The sequence below is a fragment of the Oncorhynchus keta genome, chromosome 36 (genome assembly GCF_023373465.1).
Source record: "Oncorhynchus keta strain PuntledgeMale-10-30-2019 chromosome 36, Oket_V2, whole genome shotgun sequence".
Classification (NCBI taxonomy): Eukaryota; Metazoa; Chordata; class Actinopteri; order Salmoniformes; family Salmonidae; genus Oncorhynchus; species Oncorhynchus keta.
Window position 1 is genome coordinate 15,720,734 of NC_068456.1, and position 27,161 is coordinate 15,747,894.

At 42.4% G+C, this 27,161-nt stretch overlaps 1 protein-coding gene across 5 annotated transcripts in view; it reads left to right on the plus strand.

Annotated features, from left to right (window-relative positions):
• Positions 1-10,151: 10,151 nt before the first annotated feature.
• tp53bp2a (tumor protein p53 binding protein, 2a) overlaps positions 10,152-27,161 on the plus strand; it is a 56,067-nt gene continuing 39,057 nt past the window's right edge. For 4 of the 5 annotated variants that reach the window (XM_035754317.2, XM_035754318.2, XM_035754321.2 and 1 more), the window contains exon 1: positions 10,152-10,672. In XM_035754317.2, coding sequence (XP_035610210.1) covers positions 10,646-10,672 — 27 coding nt within the window. In that variant the 5' untranslated portion in view covers positions 10,152-10,645. Of the gene's footprint in view, positions 10,673-13,566; positions 13,645-27,161 lie in introns of those variants that run through there. The other variant, XM_035754320.2, reaches the window with a different exon arrangement.

Consider the following 27,161-nt stretch of genomic DNA (forward strand, 5'->3'; position numbering starts at 1 on the left):
TCGCATTCCAGCTCAGGCTTCATCCGTACGACGACGGTGGACATGACTCGCTTAGCAGGCTTGTAACTGCGCATGAATGTCGCACATGGCTCGTCGAATGCGGAACTTTTTATTGAGACAGTGATGAAAGTTATCTTGAAAATGTAGCGATGCTATCGTGTGAAGTAGACTTTTAGAAGTGCCATCTTCATTTTATTACTTTGGTGTGCTTTGACGTGGTATCAATGCACAAGCACCCTTTTTCCCACTCCTATGTATCCATAAAATCGTACAGAAGTTTTACTGTGCGAGAAGTTTCAAATGCATTTGTAATAACTAAATGATTCATGTGATAGATATTTGATCATGACTATTATTTAACACACAAAACACATTTGATTAATACAATATTTAATCTTTAATTTGTCTTACTCAAATGAAGTAGAGGATGACAATCTGATTTAAGGCAGGGAATCTGATTTCATTGGTCCTCAACTGGTGGCACAGACACTTCATAGAGCCCCACAGTGGAGGTGTCACAATGTTCATGAAACCTAGTGGTCAAACAGGGACATTTTTCCAATTGTTTTTCCACCTTTAATTTTTCCCATAGGGGATTCTGGAAACACCTAAAATAAGGGCTCTGTTTCATATAGGCTTACCCTGGCGTGGTATGTAAATCTCTCTCGGACAATGTGACTTTTATAATATATTCGGCTCTATTTACTTGAAAACGCTAATTAGGATCAAAGTAGACATCATGCAAGACTACAAATCCCTGCAAGCTCCTGAATGTCATCTTTAGCTGACACCTTTGCTAACAGGTACTGTGTCAATATAAAACTTCCACAAGACAGTTCACAGAATTGTCAATTTAAAGACATTTAGCCAATTTATTCATTACTACATTTAGCCAACAGTCAATAGTTAAACCAGAGATTCTTACCTTTTGCCTCGATTTGGCAGTCTCGTCCAGATCATCATGGCATTTGTAGCTCTAGAGATTCTTACATTTTCCTCAATTTGGCAGTCTCGTCCAGATCATCATGGCATTTGTAGCTCTAGAGATTCTTACCTTTTCTTCGATTCGGCAGTCTCGTCCAGATCATCATGGCATTTGTAGTTCTAGAGATTCTTACATTTTCCTCGATTCGGCAGTCTCGTCCAGATCATCATGGCATTTGTAGTTCTAGAGATGGGGGGGGTAAATTTAGGTGACTATATTGATAAGTCACCTTGTCCGAGAGAGATTTACACGGTTATCAAAACCTCATGCCAGGGTAAACCTACACCAAACACAGCCCTTATTTTAAGTGTTTTCTAAACATTTATGGTGAAAAAACAATAGGAACCATTTCCCTGTTTGACCACTAGGTTTTATGAGTATTATGACTATTACTATTCAGCATAAATGTAGTAATGCTGCCTTCAAAACAACTGGGACCTCGGAAATCTCCGGTCATCCAACCCGGAATTCCACTCAGGCCTCTTTCTAGAGCTTCGACATTCCGTCCTGAAGATCACGGATGTCATGATTTGACCTCATCTTGAAAGCACCATAAGCTCTGAGTTAGCCTGCCCTGGAGCAGGTTAGATCTGAAGGATTCGTTGCCATATAAATGTACCTGGCTCAAAGGTGAGCCACTTTCGTGGGACAGGTTATCCCAAGTTGAACTCAGTCGACCAAGGTTACTTTGCTTACTCCTCAAACTACATTCGTAGAATATGGCTCAGGATGCATCGGTTTCCAAAATAGCACATACTGACAGATATACTGTAGGGTAAACACAGAGATACTATAGGGTATAAATATTACCAGGGCAAGCCTATGCCACATACACACAGGGTAATAATACACTGCTCCAAAAAAATAAAGGGAACACTAAAATAACACATCCTAGATCTGAATGAATGAAATATTCTTATTAAATACTTTTTTCTTTACATAGTTTAATGTGCTGACAACAAAATCACACAAAAATTATGAATGGAAATCAAATTTATCAACCCATGGAGGTCTGGATTTGGAGTCACACTCAAAATTAAAGTGGAAAACCACACTACAGGCTGATCCAACTTTGATGTAATGTCCTTAAAACAAGTCAAAATGAGGCTCAGTAGTGTGTGTGGCCTCCACGTGCCTGCCTGTATGATCTCCCTACAACGCCTGGGCATACTCCTGATGAGGTGGCGGAAGGTCTCCTGAGGGATCTCCTCCCAGACCAGGACTAAAGCATCCATCCGTCAACTCTGGACAGTCTGTGGTGCAACGTGGCGTTGGTGGATGGAGCGAGACATGATGTCCCAGATGTGCTCAATTGGATTCAGGTCTGGGGAACGGGCGGGCCAGTCCATAGCATCAATGCCTTCCTCTTGCAGGAACTGCTGACACACTCTAGCCACAAGAGGTCTAGCATTGTCTTGCATTAGGAGGAACCCAGGGCCAACCGCACCAGCATATGGTCTCACAAGGGGTCTGAGGTTCTCATCTCGGTACCTAATGGCAGTCAGGTTACCTCTGGCGAGCACATGGAGGGCTGTGCGGCCCCCCAAATAAATGCCACCTCACACCATGACTGACCCACCGCCAAACTGGTCATGCTGGAGGATGTTGCAGGCAGCAGAACATTCTCCACTGCGTCTCCAGACTCTGTCACGTCTGTCACGTGCTCAGTGTGAACCTGCTTTCATCTGTGAAGAGCACAGGGCGCCAGTGGCGAATTTGCCAATCTTGGTGTTCTCTGGCAAATGCCAAACGTCCTGCACGGTGTTGGGTTGTAAGCACAACCCCCACCTGTGGACATCGGGCCCTCATACCACACTCAGTCTGTTTCTGACTGTTTGAGCAGACGTTTGTGGCCTGCTGGAGGTCATTTTGCAGGGCTCTGACAGTGCACCTCCTTGCACAAAGGCGGAGGTAGCCGTCCTGCTGCTGGGTTGTTGCCCTCCTACGGCCTCCTCCACGTCTCCTGATGTACTGGCCTGTCTCCTGGTAGCGCCTCCATGCTCTGGACACTACGCTGACAGACACAGCAAACCTTCTTGCCACAGCTCGCATTGATGTGCCATCCTGGATGAGCTGCACTACCTGAGCCACTTGTGTGGGTTGTAGACTCCGTCTCATGCTACCACTAGAGTGAAAGCACCGCCAGCATTCAAAAGTGACCAAAACATCAGCCAGGAAGCATAGGAACTGAGAAGTGGTCTGTGGTCCCCACCTGCAGAACCACTCCTTTATTGGGGGTGTCTTGCTAATTGCCTATAATTTCCACCTGTTGTCTATTCCATTTGCACAACAGCATGTGAAATTTATTGTCAATCAGTGTTGCAGTTTGATTTCACAGAAGTGTGATTGACTTGGAGTTACATTGTGTTGTTTAAGTGTTCCCTTTGTATATACCCTCTCTGTTCGATAGGCAGTGGCAAGGCAGTGGTGAGGTACAATAAAGAAAATAATAATGACCAAACTGGTTCCTCTTTATTTCATGATAATGAATGCAATTTTTTTCTTAACATTACAGCTGAAAGTGTCAGGTAAACTCTTGTCAAGTCGGGATCAACTTCAGCACATTATTAACACTAAATGGGACCACAAACTCTTCCCTGTCAATCAATTCTTGACAATTAAAACAGCTGAGGAATGGAGCTGGAGAAACATTCCCACTTTCAAATTCATCGGCATAGCTATGGATGCAAGGACTGACCAGCCATAAGATGAAAAGCCTATACCGAGTTTGTAAACAAACATTGGTATAAAAAAAGGTTTCTGATGGGTCACGACAGTTGAACTAAGCTCATTATGCATTTATAAGTTATATTTAAGCAATAAGGCACAAGAGGGTGTGGTATATGGCCAATCCGTTCTCGTTGTCTGTGCCGTTCTCCAGGGGTAATCCTAAAACTCAGGTCCTAAACCAAACCGGTTTAGTAGACAGTGGGGGTAAGCAGACAGTCCAGGTCACAACAGGAAATCACACAGATATTTCTCTCACTCGTCACGACTCACTCTCTGCCCCTTTGTGCAGGCCGCTTCCTCTTTTATCCCCAAGTATTCCCTGACCCACAGGCTCACCTCGTTGGGGTAGGAAGTCCATATAAGGCTCGAGGGTGGAGCCAGCGGGCTGAAAGACATCTCCCTTCAATAACCACTCCCCTCACCTCACCCTGCCATCTGCCACAATATATTTCATATTTTAGATTCTTCAAAGTAGCCACCCTTTGCCTTGATGACAGATGTGCACACTCTTGGCATTCTCTCAACCAGCTTCATGAGTAATGTATTTCCAACAGTCTTGAAGGAGCACTTGTTGGCTGCTTTTCCTTCATTCTGCGGTCCAACTCATTTCAAACCATCTCAATTGGGTTGAGGTCGGGTGATTGTGGAGGCCAGGTGATCTGATTTAGCACTCCATCACTCTCCTTCTTCGTCAAATAGCCCTTACACAGCCTGGAGGTTTGTTAGGTCATTGTCCTGTTGACAAACAAATTATAGTCCCACTAAGTGCAAACCAGATGGGATGGCGCATCGCTGCAGAATGCTGTGGTAGCCATGCTGGTTAAGTTCTCCTTGAATTCTAAATAAATCATTGACAGTGTCCCCAACAAAGCACCATGACACCTCCTCCTCCATGCTTTACGGTGGGAACCACACATGCAGAGATCATCCGTTCACCTACTCTGTGTCTCACAAAGATACGGCGGTTGGAACCAAATTCTCATATTTGGACTCATTAGACCAAAGTACAGACTTACACTGGTCTAATGTTCATTGCTTGTGTTTCTTGGCCCAATCAAGTATTGTTATTGCTGTCAAATAGTAGTGGTTTCTTTGCAGCAATTCGACCATGAAGGCCTGATGCAACCGGTCCGAATTGACTGACCTTCATGTCTTAAAGTAACAATGGAATGTTGTTTCTCTTTGCTTCCTTGAGCTGTTCTTGTCATAATATGGACTTGGCCATATACCAAATAGGGCTATCTTCTGTAGACAACTCCTGCCTTGTCCACACCACAACACAACTGATTAGCTCAAATGCATTAAGAAGGAAAGAAATTCCACAAATGAATTTTTAACAAGGCACACCTGTTAATTGAAATGCATTACAGGTGACTACCTCATGAAGCTGCCAAGAATGTGCAAAGCTGTCATCAAGGCTAAAATCGAATCAAATGTAATTTGCCACATGCGCCGAATACAACCTTACAGTGAAATGCTTACTTACAAGCCCTTAACCAAAAATGCGGTTTTAAGAAAATACAAAAATATATATATTTTATAAAATAAGAGATAAGAATAACAAATAATTAAAGAGCAGCAGTAAATTACAATAGCAGAGCTATATACAGGGGGTACCAGTACCGAGGCAATGTGTGGGGGTACCTGTGTCGAGGTAATTGAGGTAATATGTGCATGTAGGTAGAGTTATTAAAGTGACTATGCATAGATAATTACAGCGAGTAGCAGCAGCGTAGAAGGGGGGGGGGCAATGCAATTAGTCTGGGTAGCCATTTGATTAGCTGTTCAGGAGTTTTATGGCTTTGGGGTAGAAGCTGTTTAGAAGCCTTTGCTGGAGTCTTTGACCATTTTTAGGGCCTTCCTCTGACATAGCCTGGTATAGTGGTCCTGGATGGCAGGTAGCTTGGCCCCGGTGATGTACTGGGGCATACGCACTACCCTCTGTAGTGCCTTGTGATAGGAGGCTGAACAGTCGCCATACCAGACAGTGATTCAACCCGTCAGGATGCTCTCGATGCTGCAGCTGTAAAACATGTTCAGGATCTGAGGACCCATGCCAAATATTTTCAGTCTCCTGAGGGGGAATAGGTTTTGCCGTGCCCTCTTCACGACTGTCTTGGTGTACTTGGACCATGTTAGTTCGTTGGTGATGTGGACACCAAGGAACTTGAAGCTCTCAACCTGCTCCACTACAGCCCCGTCGATGAGAATGGGGGCATGCTCGGTCCCCCTTTTCCTGTAGTCCACAATCATCTCCAATGTCTTGATCACGTTGAGGGAGAGGTTGTTGTCCTTGCACCACACGGTCAGGTCTCTGACCTCCTCCCTATAGACTGTCTCATCGTTGTCGGTGATCAGGCCTACCACTGTTGTGTCATCAGCAAACTAAATGATGGTGTTGGAGCCGTGCCTGGCCATGCATTAATGAGTGAACAGAGTACAGGAGGGGACTGAGCACGCACCCCTGAGTGGCCCCTGTGTTGAAGATCGGCGTGGCAGATGTGTTGTTACCTACCCTTACCACCTGGGGGCGGCTCGTCAGGAAGTCCAGAATCCAGTTGCAGAGGGAGGTGTTTAGTCCCAGGGTCCTTAGCTTAGTGATGAGATTTGAGGGCACTATAGTGTTGAACGCTGAGCTGTAGTCAATGAATAGCATTCTCATGTAGGTGTTCATTTTTTCCAGGTGTGAAAGGGCAGTGTGGAGTGCAATAGAGACTGCATCATCTGTTGATCTGTTTGGGTGGTATGCAAATTGGAGTGGGTCTAGGGTTTCTGGGATAATGGTGTTGATATGAGCCATCACCAGCCTTTCAAAGAATATCATTGCTACAGACGTGAGTGCTACGGGTTGGGCAGGTTACCTTAGTGTTCTTGGGCACAGGGAATATGAGGGTCTGCTTGAAACATGTTGGTATTATAGACTCAGACAGCGAGAGGTTGAAAATGTCAGTGAAGACACTTGCCAGTTGGTCAGCGCATGCATGGAACTGCTGATGCTCTCATGCATGTTTTAGTGTTTCTTGCCTTGAAGCGAGCATAGAAGTAATTTAGCTTGTCTGGTACGCTTGTGTCACTGAGCAGCTCTCGGCTGTGCTTCACTTTGCCTGTTCGATCGTTCGTTGGAGGGCATAGCGGGATTTCTTATAAGCTTCCGAGTTAGAGCCTTGAAAGCTGCAGCTCTACCCTTTAGCTCAGTGTGAATGTTGCCTGTAATCCATGGCTTTTGGTTGGGGTATGCACGTACAGTCACTTTTGGGGGGACGTCCTCGATGCACTTATTGATAAAGCCAGTGACTGATGTGGTGTACTCCTCAATGTCATCAGAAGAGTCCCGGAACATGTTCCAGTCTGTGATAGCAAAACAGTCCTGTAGTTTAGCATCTGCTTCATCTGACCACTTTTTTATAGACTGAGTTACTGGTTCTACCTGCTTTAATTTGTGCTTGTAAGCACGAATCAGGAGGATAGGATTATAGTCAGATTTGCCAAATGGAGGGCGAGGGAGAGCTTTGTATGTGTCTCTGTGTGTGAAGGTGGTCTAGAATGATTTTCTCTCTGGTTGCACATTTAACATGCTGATAGAAATGAGGTAAAACTGATTTAAGTTTCCCTGCACTAATGTCCCCCGACAACTAGGAGCGCCACCACTTTGAAGAATCTCAAATATAAAATATAATTTGATTTGTTTAACACTTTTTTGGTTATTACATGATTCCACATGTGTTATTTCATTATTCTACAATGTAAAAAATGGTAAAAATAAAGAAAAGCCATTGAATAAGTAGGTGTGTCCAAACTTTTGACCAGTACTGTAATTAAAGCAGTAAAAATAAATATTTTGTCATTCCTGTGGTATACGGTCTGATATACCACGGCTCTCAGCCAATCAGCATTCAGGGATCGAACCACCCAGTTTATAATCTTTAAGAAACAATGGGTATATATCACTAATTTAATAATATATATTGCTATCTCTGGCTGCAAATGATAGACAACAATTTGAGGTCTGAAAAAGCTCTATGTTGAAAATTGGTCAAAGATGAGGTTAGAGATACCTCTCTGATAATCAGTGATTGGTATGCCATGCTTATGCTATGCAGGATGTTTAACTTGTGTGGATATATCCAACTCTCCATAGATGGGTTGACAACATCACGAACACGATGTACGTACTTCCATGGGGCAGAAGTCAGTGTGTTGTTGTGATTCTAGATGGCCAGATTGCTAGCAATGACTATAATGACAAGAAACTGCCATGTGGGCATCGTAAATGGCTAGTTTTATCTTGTTATTGATAGCATGTCTTGTTTTGAGGTGTTTTGACTGATTTCCCGTCAATGCTAATATGGCTAAATTTCGCTAGCTTACCAACAACTTGTAATGATGTATTTTCAAAGTTTAATTCATGTATGTTTTCAATAAACATACAAGACGGAATACAGCTTTCATGTTGTCAACAATCTAAGCCAACCCCATCTGTTTTGCCCCATGTTAGCATGCTACTCGTTTTGGTTGCTAAACAACCAACCCATCTAATATACAAGTCATGTTTTTCTCACCACTTGGCGTCTCTCTTTACGATGACACTAGCTATTCCTATTCCGCTCCTTTCAACAGTTTCTATCTGATGTGTCAATGTAAAAAATCTGTTTCCATTCATTTATAATGCAAATTCAAACAAATGCAGTAGCCTCCTTTTGTAATTAGGCATACTCCATTAAAAACATTCCACGGCACAATCTGAAATATTTCTTGACATTCACTGTCCATCAGTGATACATGTATAATGGATTATTGAAGAATTATTATTATTGAAGCCTCATGACCATAGTACAACAATATAGAGCGTGCCAACTTGAAGTCTTAAAAGCCGGAAATGACCTCTGGTTTGTTCAGCCATTTCTATGGGGAAAATTAATGGGAAAATAATAGGGTTTTGAGATAAACACTGAAAATAAGGTATGAGGTTAATACAAGCTTAGGAGATCTTATACGTTTTGTTCTATGAGATAATATCAGTCAGTTAACATGCCCTTATGTTATAAATCCTTTATGTGCTTTTTAAAATTACATAAATGCTTCAAAATGTTTACAAAAAGTGAGCTGATGAAGATGATCTCATAGAACAAAACGTATAAGATTTCATAAGCCTGTGTTTACCACAGACCTTGTTTTCGGTGATTATCCCAAAATCCTCCAAAACCCCCATTAATTCCTACATAGGCTTTGTCCAAAGAACCATGGTGGAGTTAGCGACTGGAACGAGCTGCAACAAACACTCAAACTCGACAGTTTTATCTCAATTTCTCAATCATGGACACTCTTACTGACACTTGTGGCTGCTTTGTGTGATGTATTGTTGTCTCTACCTTCTTGCCCTTTGTTCTGTTGTCTGTGCCCAATAATGTTTGTACAATGTTTTGTGCTGCTTCCATGTTGTACTGCTGCCATGTTATGTTGCTACCATGTTGTTGTCATGTTGTGTTGCTACCATGCTGTGTTGTCATGTGTTGCTGTCATGCTATGTTGTCTTAGGTCTCGCTTTATGTAGTGTTGTGTTGTCTCTCTTGTTGTGATGTGCGTTTTGGTCCTATATTTATTTATTTATTTTTTAATGTTTTAATTGCAGGCCCTGTCCCCACAGGAGGCTTTTTGCCTTTTAGTAGGCCGTCATTGTAAATACGATTTTGTTCTTAACTGACTTGCCTGGTTAAATAAAATAACATTTAAAAAAGTTAGTGCCTACAAAAAGATTCCATTATTTAATTTAACTAGGCAAGTCAAAACAAATGTTTATTTACAATGACGGCCTAGGAACAACGGGTTAACTGCCGTGTTCAGGGGCAGAATGACAGATTTTTACCTTACTGGCCCAACACTCTAACCACTAGGCTACCTGCCCCCACAGGTAGCACGTACTATTTGTCTATTACCACAACACAATCCAAAATAACATTTTAGAAATATTACATAGGCCTATTTTGAAGCTACTGATTTGTTTTTATGACAAAAACATACATTATGAGGTTGTATAGTTTATGTTTTTGTCATTTAAAAACATCAGTAGCTTCAAAATAGGCCTATGCAATATTTACATTTAACATTTACATTTAAGTCATTTAGCAGACGCTCTTATCCAGAGCGACTTACAATATCATTTAAATCTCTGTCTGGCTGTCTGTGAAACAGGTGGACAAAGGAAGGTTCTGTTCGGCAGGAATGATCAAGCGGGGAGGTCAAGGTGGTCCAACCATAGAGGTCCAACTCAGCTGACTCCTGGGCTGAGAAGATGTCATGTCATGTTGACTGGCCATGGAAAGGTGAGATTCATTACACTCTCAACCCAGTAGGTGGGGATAGATTCACAGTCCGAAACCAGGCGGAGCTTACATTCCAATGGGATGAGTTACATCCCCCTACGTCACTCCTGAGAAAACTGCGATCACTCATTCGAACTACGCTATTAGCGGTGTTTCAGGGCTGATAGGCACCTACAGCTTCAGGAAACTATCGCGAAAAAAAAATAAAAAATACATCGTACATTGTCGTGTTATTTGATCGGTTTGGGTAATGGCAATAATTTAATAGAGTTTTGAACGCAACGCGTTTCCGAATGCGATTTACCAACTTCCAAGCGATGCAATCGCCACTGAAAACTTTCATTTCAAGGAGGCCTTGTATTTTTTTTTTTACAACAGGTCCACGGCATATGCGGAGAGACTGATTAGGCAATACAGCCTACGAAATACATGTAGTTATCTTTGGTTTATTTTACAGCCAAAGTTACTTAAGTCACTTTCAATAACAAGAAGAGACAACTCATCGACTGGTTTATCGGACAGGCTACCGGACAGGATTAGGATTAAAAAGCAATCGAACGCCTTCAGTTTTCCTCGAAACTACGAGCCAAGGAATTCCAAATCTGGTTAAATGCGGTACGAGGCTAAAATGATGCCGGTGAGACTTTCTGCTTTTAATTGCTTGAAGAAAAAAAGCCGTGACACTGTAGTATTAAAGGGCTATTTGCTTGTCATACGTTGAGTTTCTACAGCAACATAGGCTAGTTGATAGACTACGCAACATTGTAGCGCACTCCAGTTGCAGGTATTACATTGATGTACTTGCTGGTTACTTTTTTGCGATATCCATTTTCAATAAATGTGTTTTCAGCCATAAAGGAATACTCAAGTTACACTACACATTACAATATACACTTGGGGATGATGCAACCTGAGGTTTGGCTACCAAAGACTCATGAAGGAAACTATAGAATTTCAACAGATTATCAAATATTGTTTCATCTCTAAGAAACGGAGAATTTATGTTTTTTTTTGTATAGCCTCTTATAAGCTAAAATATTTTATGCCGGAAACCTTTTTAAATGTTGTATTCACTAGGTAGTAGTTGTTGTTGTTCGCATTGAATAACCCATCCTACACAGCTCTGAGGGTTTGCATAGTAGTCTAATTTGATGCCCAATCACCCCAGTGTCTACATGCATATGTCCATGTGCAAAATATTTTTTTTCAAAATATCATTATATCCTAAAATCAGATAGTTTTGACACAGAATTTGAATATTGTGGTTACTGTTTTTCCTTAAACAAGGCACCCAGCAGCTTTGAACCTGGACCCCTGCCAACATAATGAGAGGTCTAGTCCTTTTGCTGCAGTGCTGAGCTCATCTCTCAGTACTTCTTTTAAATCTAGAGAAAAAAGAGGAGCAGAGCTAGGAGCAGGAGGCGTTATAAAAAACATCTTGACATTATGTTGGGGACTGTTGTATATTTAAATGCCAGGCTAAGTTCCGAACTGACACTGACTGTATAGGTACCTAGGTTCTGGTGCCAAGTCCACGCGTGTCTGTGACCACTCTGGATGGCACCAGCAGGTAAAAATTCAGGATGAAAGGAAAGTTCTTAAGGTTGTGTTTGATTGTCCCCCAGGAGTTGTCAGGACCTGTAGTCTTACGAATGCTTCTTTTTTGATGGATTTTCCCTGAAATCCACTGCAAAACTACGTACGTGGATATCAATGCCAGAAGTAAAATGTTACTGTGATTAAGATGTTTCACCGAATCACTTTGTCATCATTTGTGTGTGTGTGTGTGTGTGTGTGTGTGTGTGTGTGTGTGTGTGTGTGTGTGTGTGTGTGTGTACCTAACACACGTACAAACACTACTGTGTTTATCTTAGTATGACTGTACATATTGGGAGCCTACAGTGTGTGCTTCTCTCCCCCTCATTTTCCAGTAACGTAACTGGATGAGTCATGTTCTCAGGCGGCAGTGACCGAGTGCTCTCAGAATGACTCCTGTCTGCGAAGATATGACCTAGCTCCACTATTCACACCCAGCCATTTGTTATCGCCAACCTCCATTCACACCTTACCATGCCATGTTTCCATGGCAGAGACCTTTGCCCTGTTGCTGTGTGTACTCAAGCGTGTGTGGTGTGTTATCTAGTCCTTTAACGTGTCTACTCCGTGCTATAACCTCTTCCATCTGCACATCCACTCGGCACCGGTACCCTGTGTACAGTCACAGTCAAAAGTCTGGACACACCTACTCTTTCAAGGTTTTTTTTTTTGTATTTTCTACATTGTAGAATAATAACATAGACGTAACAACTGTGAAATTACACATGGGATCATGTAGTAACCAAAAAGTGTTTTAGAATCTTGAAAGTAGCCACCCTTTGCCTTTGATAGATTTGCACAATCTTAGAAATCCCAGGAATGAGCGGGTGTGTCCAAACTTTTTACTGGTACTGTATATAGCCAAGTAATCGTTACTCATTGTGTATTTATTCCTCGTGTTATTATCATGTTTCTATTCTTTTTAAATATTTTTTTCTCTGCATTGTTGAGAAGGGCCTGTAAGTAAGCATTTCACAGTTAGTCGAGCATTTGTCAAATAACATCTGATTTTATCAGTACGTTTAGCACAATCGGCACAATCCCCATCACAATAGAACCACATTGGAACATGAAGTATTGTCTGTGCTTGCACAATGAATGTCCCCTGGACCTGTATGTACTGTTCAGTGCTCTGTCGTAGATATAATGTAGCAGCGTCATGGGTGGCTGGGGATGGGGGAGGGCGGTAAAAGAAGGCTCCCTGTTTTCAGAGGACAATGGGCCCAGGGACTCTTTATGACACGGTGTAGAAGAGGACATTGTGTCCTGTCTCTCTAAGATAAGAGATGCTCTCCGTTTTTTTTCTTTTCTTGTACCATTGTGGATGCAGGCTAGTTGTCTGTAGACGACGGTTTTACTATGATGTTTCCTTATCTCCTGTCCAGCCACGCTCTGTGTACAGCTAGCAGTGATTTACACATTTGGTCTTGAGCCGATGTTTACAAAGTGTTGTGATCAAAGCTAATGTTATTTTGTTGTTGTAGGGTTTCTGTTAGGGAGGTTGGTGTGATGTGAATGGATTACAACCAACCTATGACAGTTTTGGAGGCCATTGAGGTGAAACTCTGGTTAGGCTATAGGCCTATCCTTTAATGGCCAAATGTCTTATTTTTTTTTAAAAGGGACAAGTATTTTGTCACAATGACTTCTTAGACCTATACACATTTGTTCCTTAACAGTAATGTGTTCAATGTTGACCTAAACATATTGTCTTAATCAATAGCAACCACACAAGACTAATGGGGTGACGTTGTGGGCAGCCCTGCTTGACTTTGCTGTGTGTCAACAGAGACCTGAAGAGATTTTTTCTCTCTGTGTGACCACTGACTGGCATTGTGTTGACTCTCTGGGAGGGCCCCTTCTTACGCAACACCTGACATTCACACCAGTCAGGTGGAGGTTGGCTCAGTTATATGAGGGAGATCCAAGGACAAGCAGTATGTCGATGTGTACACAAGGACCTCGCTTGGAATGATCGCTGGACCGTAACGAATCAACTCCTTAAGGCTAGTGGTAAGAAATGCCTTTTAATTTAAAAAATGGGCCTAGTGCTGGATGGATGTGGTTTGTAGAGGAGTGAGTTTATTAGGCCTTATATGTGGATATATTCAAATCTAAAGTCTCCAGCTGTACAGTACATGACACACTGAGATATGGCGTCAGTGATACATGTTCTGAGCGGTTGCCCTCTTTGTAGTGGCTTATTGAGAGTGGATATGGGTGTAACTTCTGAAGCAGACCCGTCAGAGGAAGAGCGAAGGCACAAGCACCATAGAATCACCTGACCTGGCGTCCTCTTACCTGCGCTAGAATCCAGAGTTGATTGACTTGCCGTCCTTGGTGGATCCAGGTGAAAAGGGGTAAGGATGTTTAGAGTGGCTGTACTGTAGAGCGATTGAGAGACAGTGAGGATATTGTGTAATGTCAGGGGCAGTAATCCTAGGCCACCCATAGGGATGAGAGAGGTCAGAGTAGAGCACTGTAGCAGCCAGGGGGGTGGGAGGATTTACCTGAAACTAGGCCTATGCTTCTGGGAAACGCATTGTGTCCCTCGCTCACTCACCTGCGCCAGTGATCTCTTTAAACTTGCCCCTGCTCATTCCAAATTGGCCCTAATAAATACATTATAACGTGTCCCTTCTAAAACATGGGATTGTGTTTGTTGCTCAGCTTAATACCAGTTTGTCAAGGATAGGAAAGGGAAGAATATGGATAGAAGTTGGCTCATTCTGCTTAATGTGGCTCCCATTTCTCTCATCTCTCACAGGAAGCTCATAGTTGGATCTCTCATCACAATACGATATGCAGGATGGAGAGACCAGGAAAGGACGAGTTTAGAGGGAAACATGGTGCAGTGCAGACCTGGATGGGAGGTTATGCTGAATTTAAGTAGGGAGTGATGTAGCCTACTGCAGACTACAGCACAAGCTGTTGCAGCGGAGTTGTGTACCACAGGCTACCGCTCTCACCAATGACATTTTCTCCTCCGCCTTCCTCTGTAGTGGAGGTAGATTAAAAGGAATAATGTATAGAGGATTCTGCCTTGTGTTTTTGAAGTACTGCCCGGCTGGAGCGGAGTCAAGTCTTCAGGCCCAGAGTTCTGCAGAGAGGACGGAAGGTAAGACGGACAGACGGACAAAGGCACGGAGATGCAGCCTGTCTTGATGCAGTCTCTTAACTTCCTTAGAGGGGGCTCGCTCAACAAGACCTAGTTGGCTCACTTGCTTACCCCAGCAATATCTGTAATGGACAGAGAAGGGTCTGTGTGTCTGTGCGTTTGCATGTGTGTGAGGCCTGGCAGCAGTCTGTAGGTATCTCTGACTACACTACATGACCAAAAGTATGTGGATGCCTGCTTGTCTAACATCTCAATCCAGAATCTTGGGCAGTAATATGGAGTTTGTCCTCCCTTTGCTGTAATAACAGCCCCCACTCTTCTGGGAAGACTTTCCGCTAGATGTCGAACATTGCTGCGGGGACTTGCTTCCATTCAGCCATGAGCCATGAGTGAGGTCGAGCACTGTTGTTGGGTGATTAGGACTGTCTTGCAGTTGGTGTTTCAATTCATCCCAAAGGTGTAAGATGAAGTTGAGGTCAGGGCTCTGTGCAGGCCAGTCAAGTTCTTCCACACCGGTCTCGACAAATACTTTCTGTATGGACCTCGCTTTGTACATGGGGGTATTGTCATGTTGGTGGTAGTGTTCTCCTCTTGTCATGCAGGTAGTGTTCTCCTGGCATCCGCCAAACCCAGATTAGTCCGCCGGACTGCCAGATGGTGAAGTGTGATTCATCACTCCAGAGAATGCATTTCCACTACTACAGAGTCCAATGGCGGTGCGTGCGCTTGGCATTGCGCATTTTGATCTTAGGCTTGTGTGCGGCTGCTCGGCCCTGGAAATCCGTTTCATGGAGCTCCTGATTGAACATTTCTTGTGCTGAAGTTGCTTCCAGATGCAGTTTGGAACTTGGTAGTGAGTTTTGTGATATTTGTAACACTAGGGCACTCGGCGGTCCCGTTCTGTGAGCTTGTGTGGCCTTCCCCTTGGCGGGTGAGCCGTTGTTGCTCGTAGATGTTTCCACTTCACAATAACAGCACTTAACAGTTGACCGAGGCAGCTCAAGCAGGGCAGAAATATGACAAACAGACTTGTTGGAAAGGTGGCGTCCTTTGACGGTGCCAGGTTGAAAGTCACTGAGGTCTTCAGTAAGGCCTTTCTACTGCCAATGTTTGTCTATGGAGATTACATGGCTGTGTGCTCGATTCTTAACACCTGTCAGCAACGGTGTGAAAGTATTCAGATCCCCTTGACTTTTTCCACATTTTGTTACGTTACAGCCTTAATCAATTTTAGAATATATAGTTTTTCCCCTCATCAATCTACACACAATACCCCAATAACAAGCAAAAACTTTTAATTTTTTTTTGCAAATGTATTAAAAATAATCTGAAATATCACGTTTACATAAGTATTCAGACCCTTCACTCAGTACTTTGTTGAAGCACTTTTGCAGTGATTACAGCCTCGAGTATTTTTGGGTATGATGCCACAAGCTTGGTACCCCTGTATTTGGGGGGGTTTCTTCCATTATTTTCTTCAGATCCTCTCAAGCTCTGTCAGGTTGGATGGGGAGTGTCGCTACACTGCTATTTTCAGGGCTCTCCAGAGATGTTTGATCGGGTTCTGGCTGGTCCACTCAAGGACAGTCAGAGACTTGTCCCAAAGCCACCCCTGCTTTGTCTTGGCTGAATGCTTAGGGTCGTTGTCATGTTGGAAAGTGAACTGTCGTCCCAGTCTGAGGACCTGAGCACTCTGGAGCAGGTTTTCATCATAGACCTCTCTGTACTTTGCTCCGTTAATTTTCCCCCTTTATCCTGACTAGTCTCCCAGTCCCTGCTGCTGAAAAACATCCCCACATCATGATGATGATGCGGCCACCACTATGCTTCACCGTAGGGATGGTGCCAGGCTTACTCCAGACGTGATGCTTGGCATTCAGGCCAAAGAGTTCAGTCTTGGTTTCATCAGACTAGAGAAACTTGTTTCTCAATCTTGTTTCTCATGCCTTTTGGCAAACTCGAAGTGGGCTGTCATGTGCCTTTTTCCTGAGGAGTGGCTTCCGTCTGGCCACTCTACCACAAAGGCCTGTTTGGTGGAGTGCTGCAGAGATGGTTGTCCTTCCGGAAGGTTCTCACATCTCCACAGATGAACTGTAGAGCTCTGTCAGAGTGACCATCGGGTTGTTGGTCACCTCCCTGACCAAGGTCCTTTTCCCCCATTTGGCTGGGTGGCCAGCTCTAGGAAGAGTCTTTGTGGTTCCAAACTTCTTAAATGTTAGAATGATGGAGGCCACTGTTTTCATGGGGGCCTTCAATTGTTTTGGTACCCTTCCCCAGATCTGTGCCTCACCACAATCCTGTCTCGGAGCTCTACGGACAATTCTTTCGACCTCATGGCTTGTTTTTTTTTCTCTGACATGCACTGTCAACTATGGGATCTCATATAGACAGGTGTGTGCCTTACCAAATCATGTCCCATCATTTGAATTTAGCACAAGTGAACTCCAATCAAGTTGTAGAAACATCTCATGGATGATCAATGGAAACAGGATGCACCTGAGATCAATTTCAAGTCTCATAGCAAAGGGTCTGAATACTTATGTAAATCAGATATTTATTTTTTGTTTTTTTTGCAAAGATCTCTGAAACCCTGTTTTTGCTTTGTCATGGGGTGTTGTGTGTAGATTGAGGGAACAAAAATTGTTAATCCATTTTAGAATAAGACTGTAACGTAACAATGTGGGATAGGGGAAGGGGTTTGAATGCTTTCCGAATGCACTGTACAGTGTATTTATGCACACACAGTGGTATTGAAGTTTGCTCTTTATGCAAGCCTTTCATTTTGCTAGTTACTTTGACATTGAAGTCTAACTCTATTACTGTGCCTCATGTTTAGCCCTGAGGATCTTATAGTGAAAACTGCCACGGGGACAGTTTTGATACCCCCATCTCGCCCTCTCTCTCTCATGCTAACTCAATAAAAGAGACATTTAATTTCGTACTAGAGGAGAATGACATGCACTGGTATTGGCCCCTACAGGTAGATGGTAGTGTGTGTGAGGAAAGGTTAAAAATGGACTGTTATAATGATATCAAATTTCTTGCGAATGCAGTTAGGCTACCCTCACCTTTTTACAAATCATGTTGTAGATCACAAATTGAGTTTGTTTCTATGTGTGTGTCTCTCTCTCTCTCCCTGTCTGTCTGTCTCCCGCGCTTCTATGTAGTAGAGCACGTGTGCGTTATCTGTTTGAGTGGCATGCACACACACTAACCTCCTACTTCCTGTAATTGTCTGTGTTGTGTGTGTGTTTAAACAGCATGCCTAAACAACTGGAGAGGCCTGATAAGCCCGTTCCCACCCAGGAACCTGCCCAAAACCACTGGTGCAGGGTCAACTCATTTCCCATTCCTTAATGGTTAATGTTAGGATTGGGGGTGAGTCAATCTGATGTTAGAGCAGGGCACTCCGTACCTCAAGCCCCTTGGTCTAGGCAACACGACAAGCTCAATGTAGTTGAAAGTTTGCACACACACACAAACACCCCCCCCCAGGGTCATGTTTGAAGGGTTACATTAGTGTCATCAGCTGTGGTTGCTCTCAGAAGTGCTTTCATAGAATGAATCCCAGATGGACAGGGTTTGATGTTGTTTTGCTACCATTGGCTTTCATCAGGCAGACCAATGCTTGTCTAATCACAACAGGATGTTGGGTGCACCTGCTATCTATTTGACTGGCAGCTGGCACTCTTAGAAACAACCCTTTTTCCTCAAGCGGGGAATGCAGCACAGCATGTGGTCTGGGTAATGCTGACGCTGCTACGCTCTCTATCTTGGGTGAAGGTGTCAAGGTTTAGACTAGTATATAGCAAGGATTTTGTGGCGTGCTTTTATATGTCTTGGGTTAATTGTTTTCTTACTGAATAGGCATATCAGTTGACTTTGGCCGACTTGTCTTAGATCTTTTTCCTGTGCTTTGTTATACAGCTGGAGTTATTGTTGCTTAATAGTCTTATCAGGTTTTTATTGACCTGTGTTTGTTTCTCTGGCTGTGGTGTTTATGACTTACAATTTTGAGTCCATACATTTTCATACTGGTCCCCCTTGGCAATCAAACCCACAACCCTGGCGTTACAACCGCCATGCTCTACCAACTGAGCTACACAGGACAATGAATATTTAATACACTCTAGGGTAGTCTCAACACCACTCTCCGTACTTTAGTTTAACATTCTCTTCTAGCGTTTGTATGAACTTGAACATGATTATAGTTAATGTTGTATAAAAGAGAAATGAGCATAATAGAAAATAGTTTTATGATATTAAGGTACATAAATTGAATATGTGCTAGCTGTTGGTAACGGCTTTCCCATTACAACAAATGGGCAATTTACTAGACATTTTATGCCAGTACAGTATATTTCTATGACCCACCCCTCCTCTCTAATCTCTCACACCTCTCCTTTACGGCTGTGGCGGACATGACGTTTTCTCAGCTGGTTATTGTCATGGAAAAGACTGCTGTTCTCACGGTAGTATCTCCAGGCTTACACACACAAAAGCTGCATACAAGCCTCTGATGCGCGCATTTGGAACTTATACATTTAAAAGGTATAATTTAATATACACCGTCACAATAAATCCGTTATTGATTTTAGTCCGGTCTAAAGAAACATTATGATAGGAAGAAAATGTATTTCAAAAGAACAGAGTATGAGTTGGCCTACTGCAGGGGTCGGCAACCTAACGCAAAAAAAATATTTAATTTTACCTTTATTTAACCAGCCAAGTCAGTTAAGACCACATTCTTATTTTCAATGACGGCCTGGGAACAGTGGGTTAACTGCCTGTTCAGGGGCAGAACAACAGATTTGTACCTTGTCAGCTCGGGGGTTTGAACTCACAACCTTCCGGTTACTAGTCCAATGCTCTAACCACTAGGCTAACCCTATAGAGTAGCAGTCAAAAGTTTAGACACCTACTCATTCCAGGGTATTTCTTTATTTGTACTATTTGCTAGAATAGTAGAATAATAGTGAAGACTTCAAAACTATGAAATAACACATGAAATCATGTAGTAACCAAAAAAGCAAGAACAGCTCAAATAAGCAAAAAGAAACGACAGTCCATCATTACTTTAAGACATGAAGGTCAATCAATCCGGAAAAGGTCAAGAACTATGAACGTTTCTTCAAGTGCAGTCGCAAAAACCAAGCGCAATGATGAAACTGGCTCCCTTGAGGACCGCCATAGGAAAGGAAGACCCCGAGTTACCTCTGCTTTAGAGGATAAGTTCATTAGAGTTACTAGCCTCAGAAATTGCCGCCCAAATAAATGCTTCACAGAGTTCAAGTAACACACATTTCAATATCAACTGTTCAGAGGAGACTGTAAAACAGGCCTCCATGGTCGAATTGCAGCAAAGAAACCACTACTAAAGGACACCGGTAAGAAGAGACTTGCTTTGGTCAAGAAACACGAGCAATGGACATTAGACCGGTGGAAATCTGTCCTTTGGTTTAATGAGTCCAAATTTGAGATTTTTGGTTCCAACCGCCATGTCTTTGTGAGACGCAGAGTAGGTGAAGGGATGATCTCCGCATGCGTGGTCTCACCATAAATCATGGATTAGGAGGTGGGATGGTGTTGAGAAAAAAAAAATTCAAGGCACACTTAACCAGCATGGCTTCCACAGTATACTGCAGCAATATGCCATCCCATCTGGTTTGCGCTTAGTCCCACTATCATTTGTTTTTCAACAGTACAATGTCCCAACACATCTTCAGGCTGTGTGAGGGTTATTTGACCAAGAAGGAGAGTAATGGAGTGCTGCATCAGATGACCTGGCCTCCACAATCACCCGACCTCAACCCAAATGAGAGGGTTTGGGATGAGTTGGACTGCAGAGTGAAGGAAAATTAGCCAACAAGTGCTCAGCTCATGTGGGAACTCCAAGACTGATGGAAATACATTACTCATGAAGCTGGTTGAGAGAATGCCAAGAGTGCAAATCTGTCAAGGCAAAGGGTGGCTACTTTGAAGAATCTAAAATATGAAATATATTTTGATTTGTTTAATACTTTTTTGCTTACTACATGATTCCATATGTGTTATTTCATAGTTTTGATGTCTTCACTATTATTCTACAATATAGAAAATAGTCCAAATAAAGGAAAATTCTTGAATGAGTAGGCTTGTCCAAAAGTTTGACTGGTACTGTATGTTCTTAACCAGTTTATATTTGCAACACGACACCTCGGGGGTTTGTGGTATATGGCCAATATGCTACAGTTAAGGGCTGTATCCAGGCACTCCGCGTTGGCCATATACCACACCCCCTCGGGCCTTATTGCTCAAATAAACTTATAAATGCCTCATGAGACTGTTGGAAAAAAATTCCAGGTGAAGCTGGTTGGGAGAATGCCAAGCGTGCGCAAAGCTGTCATCATAGCAAAGGGTGGCTACTTTGAAGAATCTTAAATATAAATAATTGTTTAAACACTTGTTTTACTACCTGATTCCATATGTGTTATTTCATAGTTTTGATGTCTTTACTATTATTCTACAGTTTGATTTTATAAACTGGAGAAAATAATTGAAATTGCATGCATTAGTTTCGAAATTGCATTGGTATTCACTGTAATGTTGTAGTTCCCAACGTATGTCAACCCTGATTAGCCAATAGGCTTTCATGATTTTGCAAGAGTTTCATATTATTCATTCAAAACCAAGGCAGCACCGAAGATGAGAGATTTGTTTTCAGGTAGCTAGCAAGCCTTTTTTTGTTAATTAAAAAAGTTCAGGGTGCAAAATGTCATCAGCAAGGAAATAAGGTAAGACACTCATTTATTGCCACTTAGACAAAGGACTATGGATTAGTTTTACTGAAGGACCGGTCTGTTTGCTCTCTCTGTTATAAAACAGTTGATTTGTTGGATATGAAGTGTACGGCATTATTTTGAAACGAGACATGAGGGAAAAGTTAAAGGATGAGGCGGACAAGGTTGAAGGAATCAAGAGGGCCGTGTCCAGGTATGAAAAGCAAAGCTTTGTGTTCACAAATCTATATGCAGTCAAAAAGCAAGCTACAGAGGGATCTACAAAGTGCATTGCATTGAATGAATCATCACCTTAGAAAGCGCTGTTCATTTTGTCACATTAGGCTTTGAAACAACATCCACAACTACCATGTTTTACTCTGTTTCAACCTGCTGTTGAACTTATTGTTTTAAAATTGATCATCACAATGAGGTGAGTTAAAAGCATGATACTGTTTTGGTGATAAGTGTTTGATATGATTTTCATTTGCATTGATGTCAGAGGGGTTAGAGGGACAATAGAGCCCCATTTTAGGACCTGATGGTCCACTTCAATGCTGAGCCCCAGAGGGTTTTACCATATGTCACAACCTCTATCTTGATCATCTCTCTCGCTCTCTTTCTCATTCTCTCATCACCTCTCGTTATTTCTCTATTGTCTCCTTTCTCTCTCTCCTAACATTAACAGGGTCCCCTGGATGTCCTACTTTCCTTTGGAGAGCGTGATGTCAGCTGCTGCGCCTATTTCTGAGTGACTTTTCTTGTCCTGCTGGGATTTAAAGCATATTTGCCCTCATGGAAAAAAGAGGCTAATCTAATGCATTAAAGCTCCATATTGAAGCGTCTGAGAACTATATGCTTGTCTTACATGATTTGTTGCCCCACTACAACAAAGCAGCCACCATCCATAAAAGCTTAAGTATCTGGGTCACTGTTATTTGAAACCTTGCTGACCAGATCTGACCAACCTCTCCTGCAAAGATAAAGCTTATACTCTGCTAGATCAGTTGAATGAGCCACACACACTAGTCCAGTGGTATATAAAGGAGTGGAGTTCTGGCTCGGGGGTTGAAGTTTCTCTATTAGGCACAGTTCTGGGTTCAGCTTTAGGCACAGATCTGGGACCGGGACAAATAAAAACCAAAACAAAAATATTGCTGCCAGCAGCCATGGCAGGTTTCAAGCTTTGGCTCCATAGCGCAACCAATAAACATCTTCTCCAGAACCGCTCGACCAATCAGCACCAACTTTGGCATGTTGCATCTATGGATGAACGTCTTTGAACGCAATACACTCATTTTGTATGACAGTTTTTTTCATGTCCAACAGTGCCGCTATGCAGCCAAACTGACAAACTCTACATGTTAACTAGAGCATGTGTGCATCTGTCAAATTCATTCACTCTGAGTCAAACAGATCAACAGATATTAACATGTATCCATTGAAGTGCCACTGTGTGGTCAATCTGAATGTGCTTGGAAATGTTGAGTGTTTTATTTTACAATGTGAATATTTAATTTAACCAGGAAGGGCTCATTTGAGATTTGAAATCTTTTTCATTACACAGTCATTACACAATTACAGACAGACAACATTAATAGCTATAATTAATCTACTAAAAACCATAGAATTCACAAGAGTATAACAAAATCATAAAACGGCAAATTAAAAACATTGACAGGTCAGGGAATCAGTCTCAAGAACATTCATCAGTGATTTAAAAACACCAATCAGGACAAGTCCTTCCAGTTTAAAAGTATTTTGTAAGGCGTTCCAAGACGATGGCGCAGAGTACATAAAAGCCCTTTTACCAAATTCAGTTCGGACATTTGGAACAGTTAGTAGGATAAAGTCCTGTGAACGAAGAGAGTACCCACCACATTTCTGAACAATACATATGTCCTAATAAAATGGAAGTAAACCCAAAATGACTTTGTAAATAAAAGTATACTAGTGACTGAGCCTGCGAGTGACTAGAGAAGGACAGCCAACCCTGGTTTACAATGTGCAGTGGTGCGTAAGGGTTATGCAGTTTCAAATAAATCTCAATGCGCCATGGTAAAGGGTATGAATTGATCTCAAACACTGAGCGGAAGCATTCCTATATCCAATATCCCCATAGTCTAGTAAAGGCATAAATGTAGCTGATACTAGCCGACTCCTGGCTTCAAAAGAAAAACTGGCCTTATTCCTCAAATAAAATCCCAACTTCAGCTTAATTTTTTTGTAAGTTGTTGAATATGCAATTTAAAAGAGGTCGTCATTAACTAAAATGCCACGATATTTATATGAGGTTACAGTCAATGTCATTGCCCTGACAGGTAGTAATAGGTGAAAAGTTCAGAGGTCTATTTCTTACTTTAGAAACACCATTAGTTTAGTTTTGTCAGTATTGAGGATACGCTTCAATTGACACAAGGTATGTTGAACAGTATGAAAAGCAGTTTGCAAGTTCTGGTAAGCTTTTGTAAGAGACTAGGCACAACAATGAACAATATCATCAGCATAAAAGTGAAGTTGTGCATTTTGGACATTTTTGTCTAAATTATTTATATAAATAGTGAATAAGAGGGGACAAGTACAGAGCCCTGGGGCACACCATTACAGACAGATAATTTTAACAGACATGAGCCCATCAAATTGAGTGCACTGAGTTCTATCAGCCAGATAGTTAGCAAACCATGCAACTGCATGCTCCAAAAGACCTCCACTTGACAATCTCTGCCTCAGTGTAGCATGATCAACTGTAGCATGATCAACACCTTAGAGAGATCTGTAAAAAGTGAGACACAGTGCTGTTTTGTCAAAGGCTTCAGTGATATCAATTAAAACCTTCATGGCTGCTGTAATTGCGCTGTGCTTCTTCCTGAAGCCCGATTGGTGCATTGATAAAATATTTTGTTTTTATATACTATTTTAGCTGTTCACTCACAAGGGTTTAGAGTATTTTCACCAGGGGTGACAGCTTTGAGATTGGCCTATAATTATTTGAAAGAGATGGATCTCCCCCTTTTAAAAGTGGTAGGACAAATGCTGATTTCCAGATCTTTGGAATTTCATTACATTCCAGGGTTGGTTAGATGGAACAGAGGGGTTCTGCTATGTAATCAGCTGCCAGATTTAAAAAGCAGGGATCAAGAAGATCAGGACCTGCAGGCTTTCTCTGATCTAAGGATTTCAGGGCTTTATGTACCTCCTGCACTGAGAATGGCAAAAAGCTAAATGTTTGACCAGCTCTCGCTGGTTAATCCACACAAGGTTGTACAGAGACCATGGACACTGAATCAAACAGCCTACCAGATGATACAAAGTGCTCATTGAAAAAATTCAGCATTTCAGTTTTGTCAGATACAGCAACAAAGTCATTCAGTACACATGACGGTAATTCCTTAACATTACTGTTTCCAGACGTAGACTTAACAGCCTTCCAAAACTGGTAACAGTTTTGTATGTTACCATCAGTGGTAACAGACACAAAATATTCAGACTTGGCCTTCCTGAGAAGAAAATAACTTGTTTTGTAACTGCCCAAAAAAAGCCAATCCGCATCAGAATATGATTTATGCATATATTTATATTTACCACACCCACATGAATGTTTATTGGTCAGTAGCATACATGTTTGAGACGCTACCCTGGAAAATAGTGTCCATAGATACTAAATATCAAGTTTTGTGCAGCGTTGTCATTTGGTGCCAGAGGAGTAGCGGTGTGGGTTTTTTTCCCACAAAATCCTAAATGCCGGAAAATTCTACATGGCGGACTTTATGGAAACTTGAAACATTTGTTCCTTGTGAGGAGAGGGACATACAGTGGGGAGAACAAGTATTTGATACACTGCTGATTTTCCTACTTACAAATCATGTAGAGGTCTATAGTTTTTATCATAGGTACACTTCGACTGTGAGAGACGGAATCTAAAACAAAAATCCACAAATCACATTGTATAATTTTAAAGTAATTAATTGGCATTTTATTGCATGACATAAGTATTTGATACATCTGAAAAGCAGAACTTAATATTTTGCACAGAAACCTTGCAATTAGAGAGATCATAAATTTCCTGTAGTTCTTGACCAGGTTTGCACACACTGCAGCAGGGATTTTGGCCCACTCCTCCATACAGACCTTCTCCAGATCCTTCAGGTTTCGGGGCTGTCGCTGGGCAATACGGACTTTCAGCTCCCTCCAAAGATTTTCTATTGGGTTCAGGTCTGGAGACTGGCTAGGCCACTCCAGGACCTTGAGATGCTTCTTACGGAGCCACTTAGTTGCCCTGGCTGTGTGTTTCGGGTCGTTGTCATGCTGGAAGACCCAGCCACGACCCATCTTCAATGCTCTTACTGAGGGAAGGAGGTTGTTGGCCAAGATCTCACGATACATGGCCCCATCCATCCTCCCCTCAATACGGTGCAGTCGTCTTGTCCCCTTTGCAGAAAAGCATCCCCAAAGAATGATGTTTCCACCTCCATGCTTCACGGTCGGGATGGTGTTCTTGGGGTTGTACACATCCTTATTCTTCCTCCAAACACGGCGAGTGGAGTTTAGACCAAAAAGCTCTATTTCTGTCTCATCAGTCCACATGACCTTCTCCCATTCCTCCTCTGGATCATCCAGATGGTCATTGACAAACTTCAGATGGCTCAGGACATGCGCTGGCTTGAGCAGGGGGACCTTGCGTGCGCTGCAGGATTTTAATCCATGGCGGCGTAGTGTGTTACTAATGGTTTTCTTTGAGACTGTGGTCCCAGCTCTCTTCAGGTCATTGACCAGGCTCTGCCGTGTAGTTCTGGGCTGATTCCTCACCTTCCTCATGATCATTGATGCCCCACGAGGTGAGATCTTGCATGGAGCCCCAGACCGAGGGTGATTAACCGTCATCTTGAACTTCTTCCATTTTCTAATAATTGCGCCAACAGATGTTGCCTTCTCACCAAGCTGCTTGCCTATTGTCCTGTAGCCCATCCCAGCCTTGTGCAGGTCTACAATTTTATCCCTGATGTCCTTACACAGCTCCCTGGTCTTGAACATTGTGGAGAGGTTGGAGTCTGTTTGATTGAGTGTGTGGACAGGTGTCTTTTATACAGGTAACGAGTTCAAACAGGTGCAGTTAATACAGGTAATGAGTGGAGAACAGGTGGACTTCTTAAAGAAAAACTAACAGATCTGTGAGAGACGGAATTCTTACTGGTTGGTAAGTGATCAAATACTTATGTCATGCAATAAAATGCAAATTAATGACTTAAAAATCATACAATGTGATTTTCTGGATTTTTGTTTTAGATTCCGTCTCTCACAGTTGAAGTGTACCTATGATAAAAATTACAGACCTCTACATGCTTTGTAAGTAGGAAACACTGCCAATTTTGCAGGTTATCAAATACTTGTTCTCCCCACTGTATGAACCAAATTTCATGACTAGGTAAAATGGGTGAGGGGTGTGACCTTTCAAAGTTTGCATTTTCAATTGTTTGTTATAGCGCCACAATGAGCCCAATTGACATGGCATTGCAGGAGAGGATGTGGCCCATGGGCTTTTACCATCATGTCAAGTTGCACCCTCCTGGGTCTTAACATTAATTTGCCATTTTTTAAACCAAATATGCGGAGAACTGGAATAATAACGGCAACAAATATGAATTTCACCCAGATTT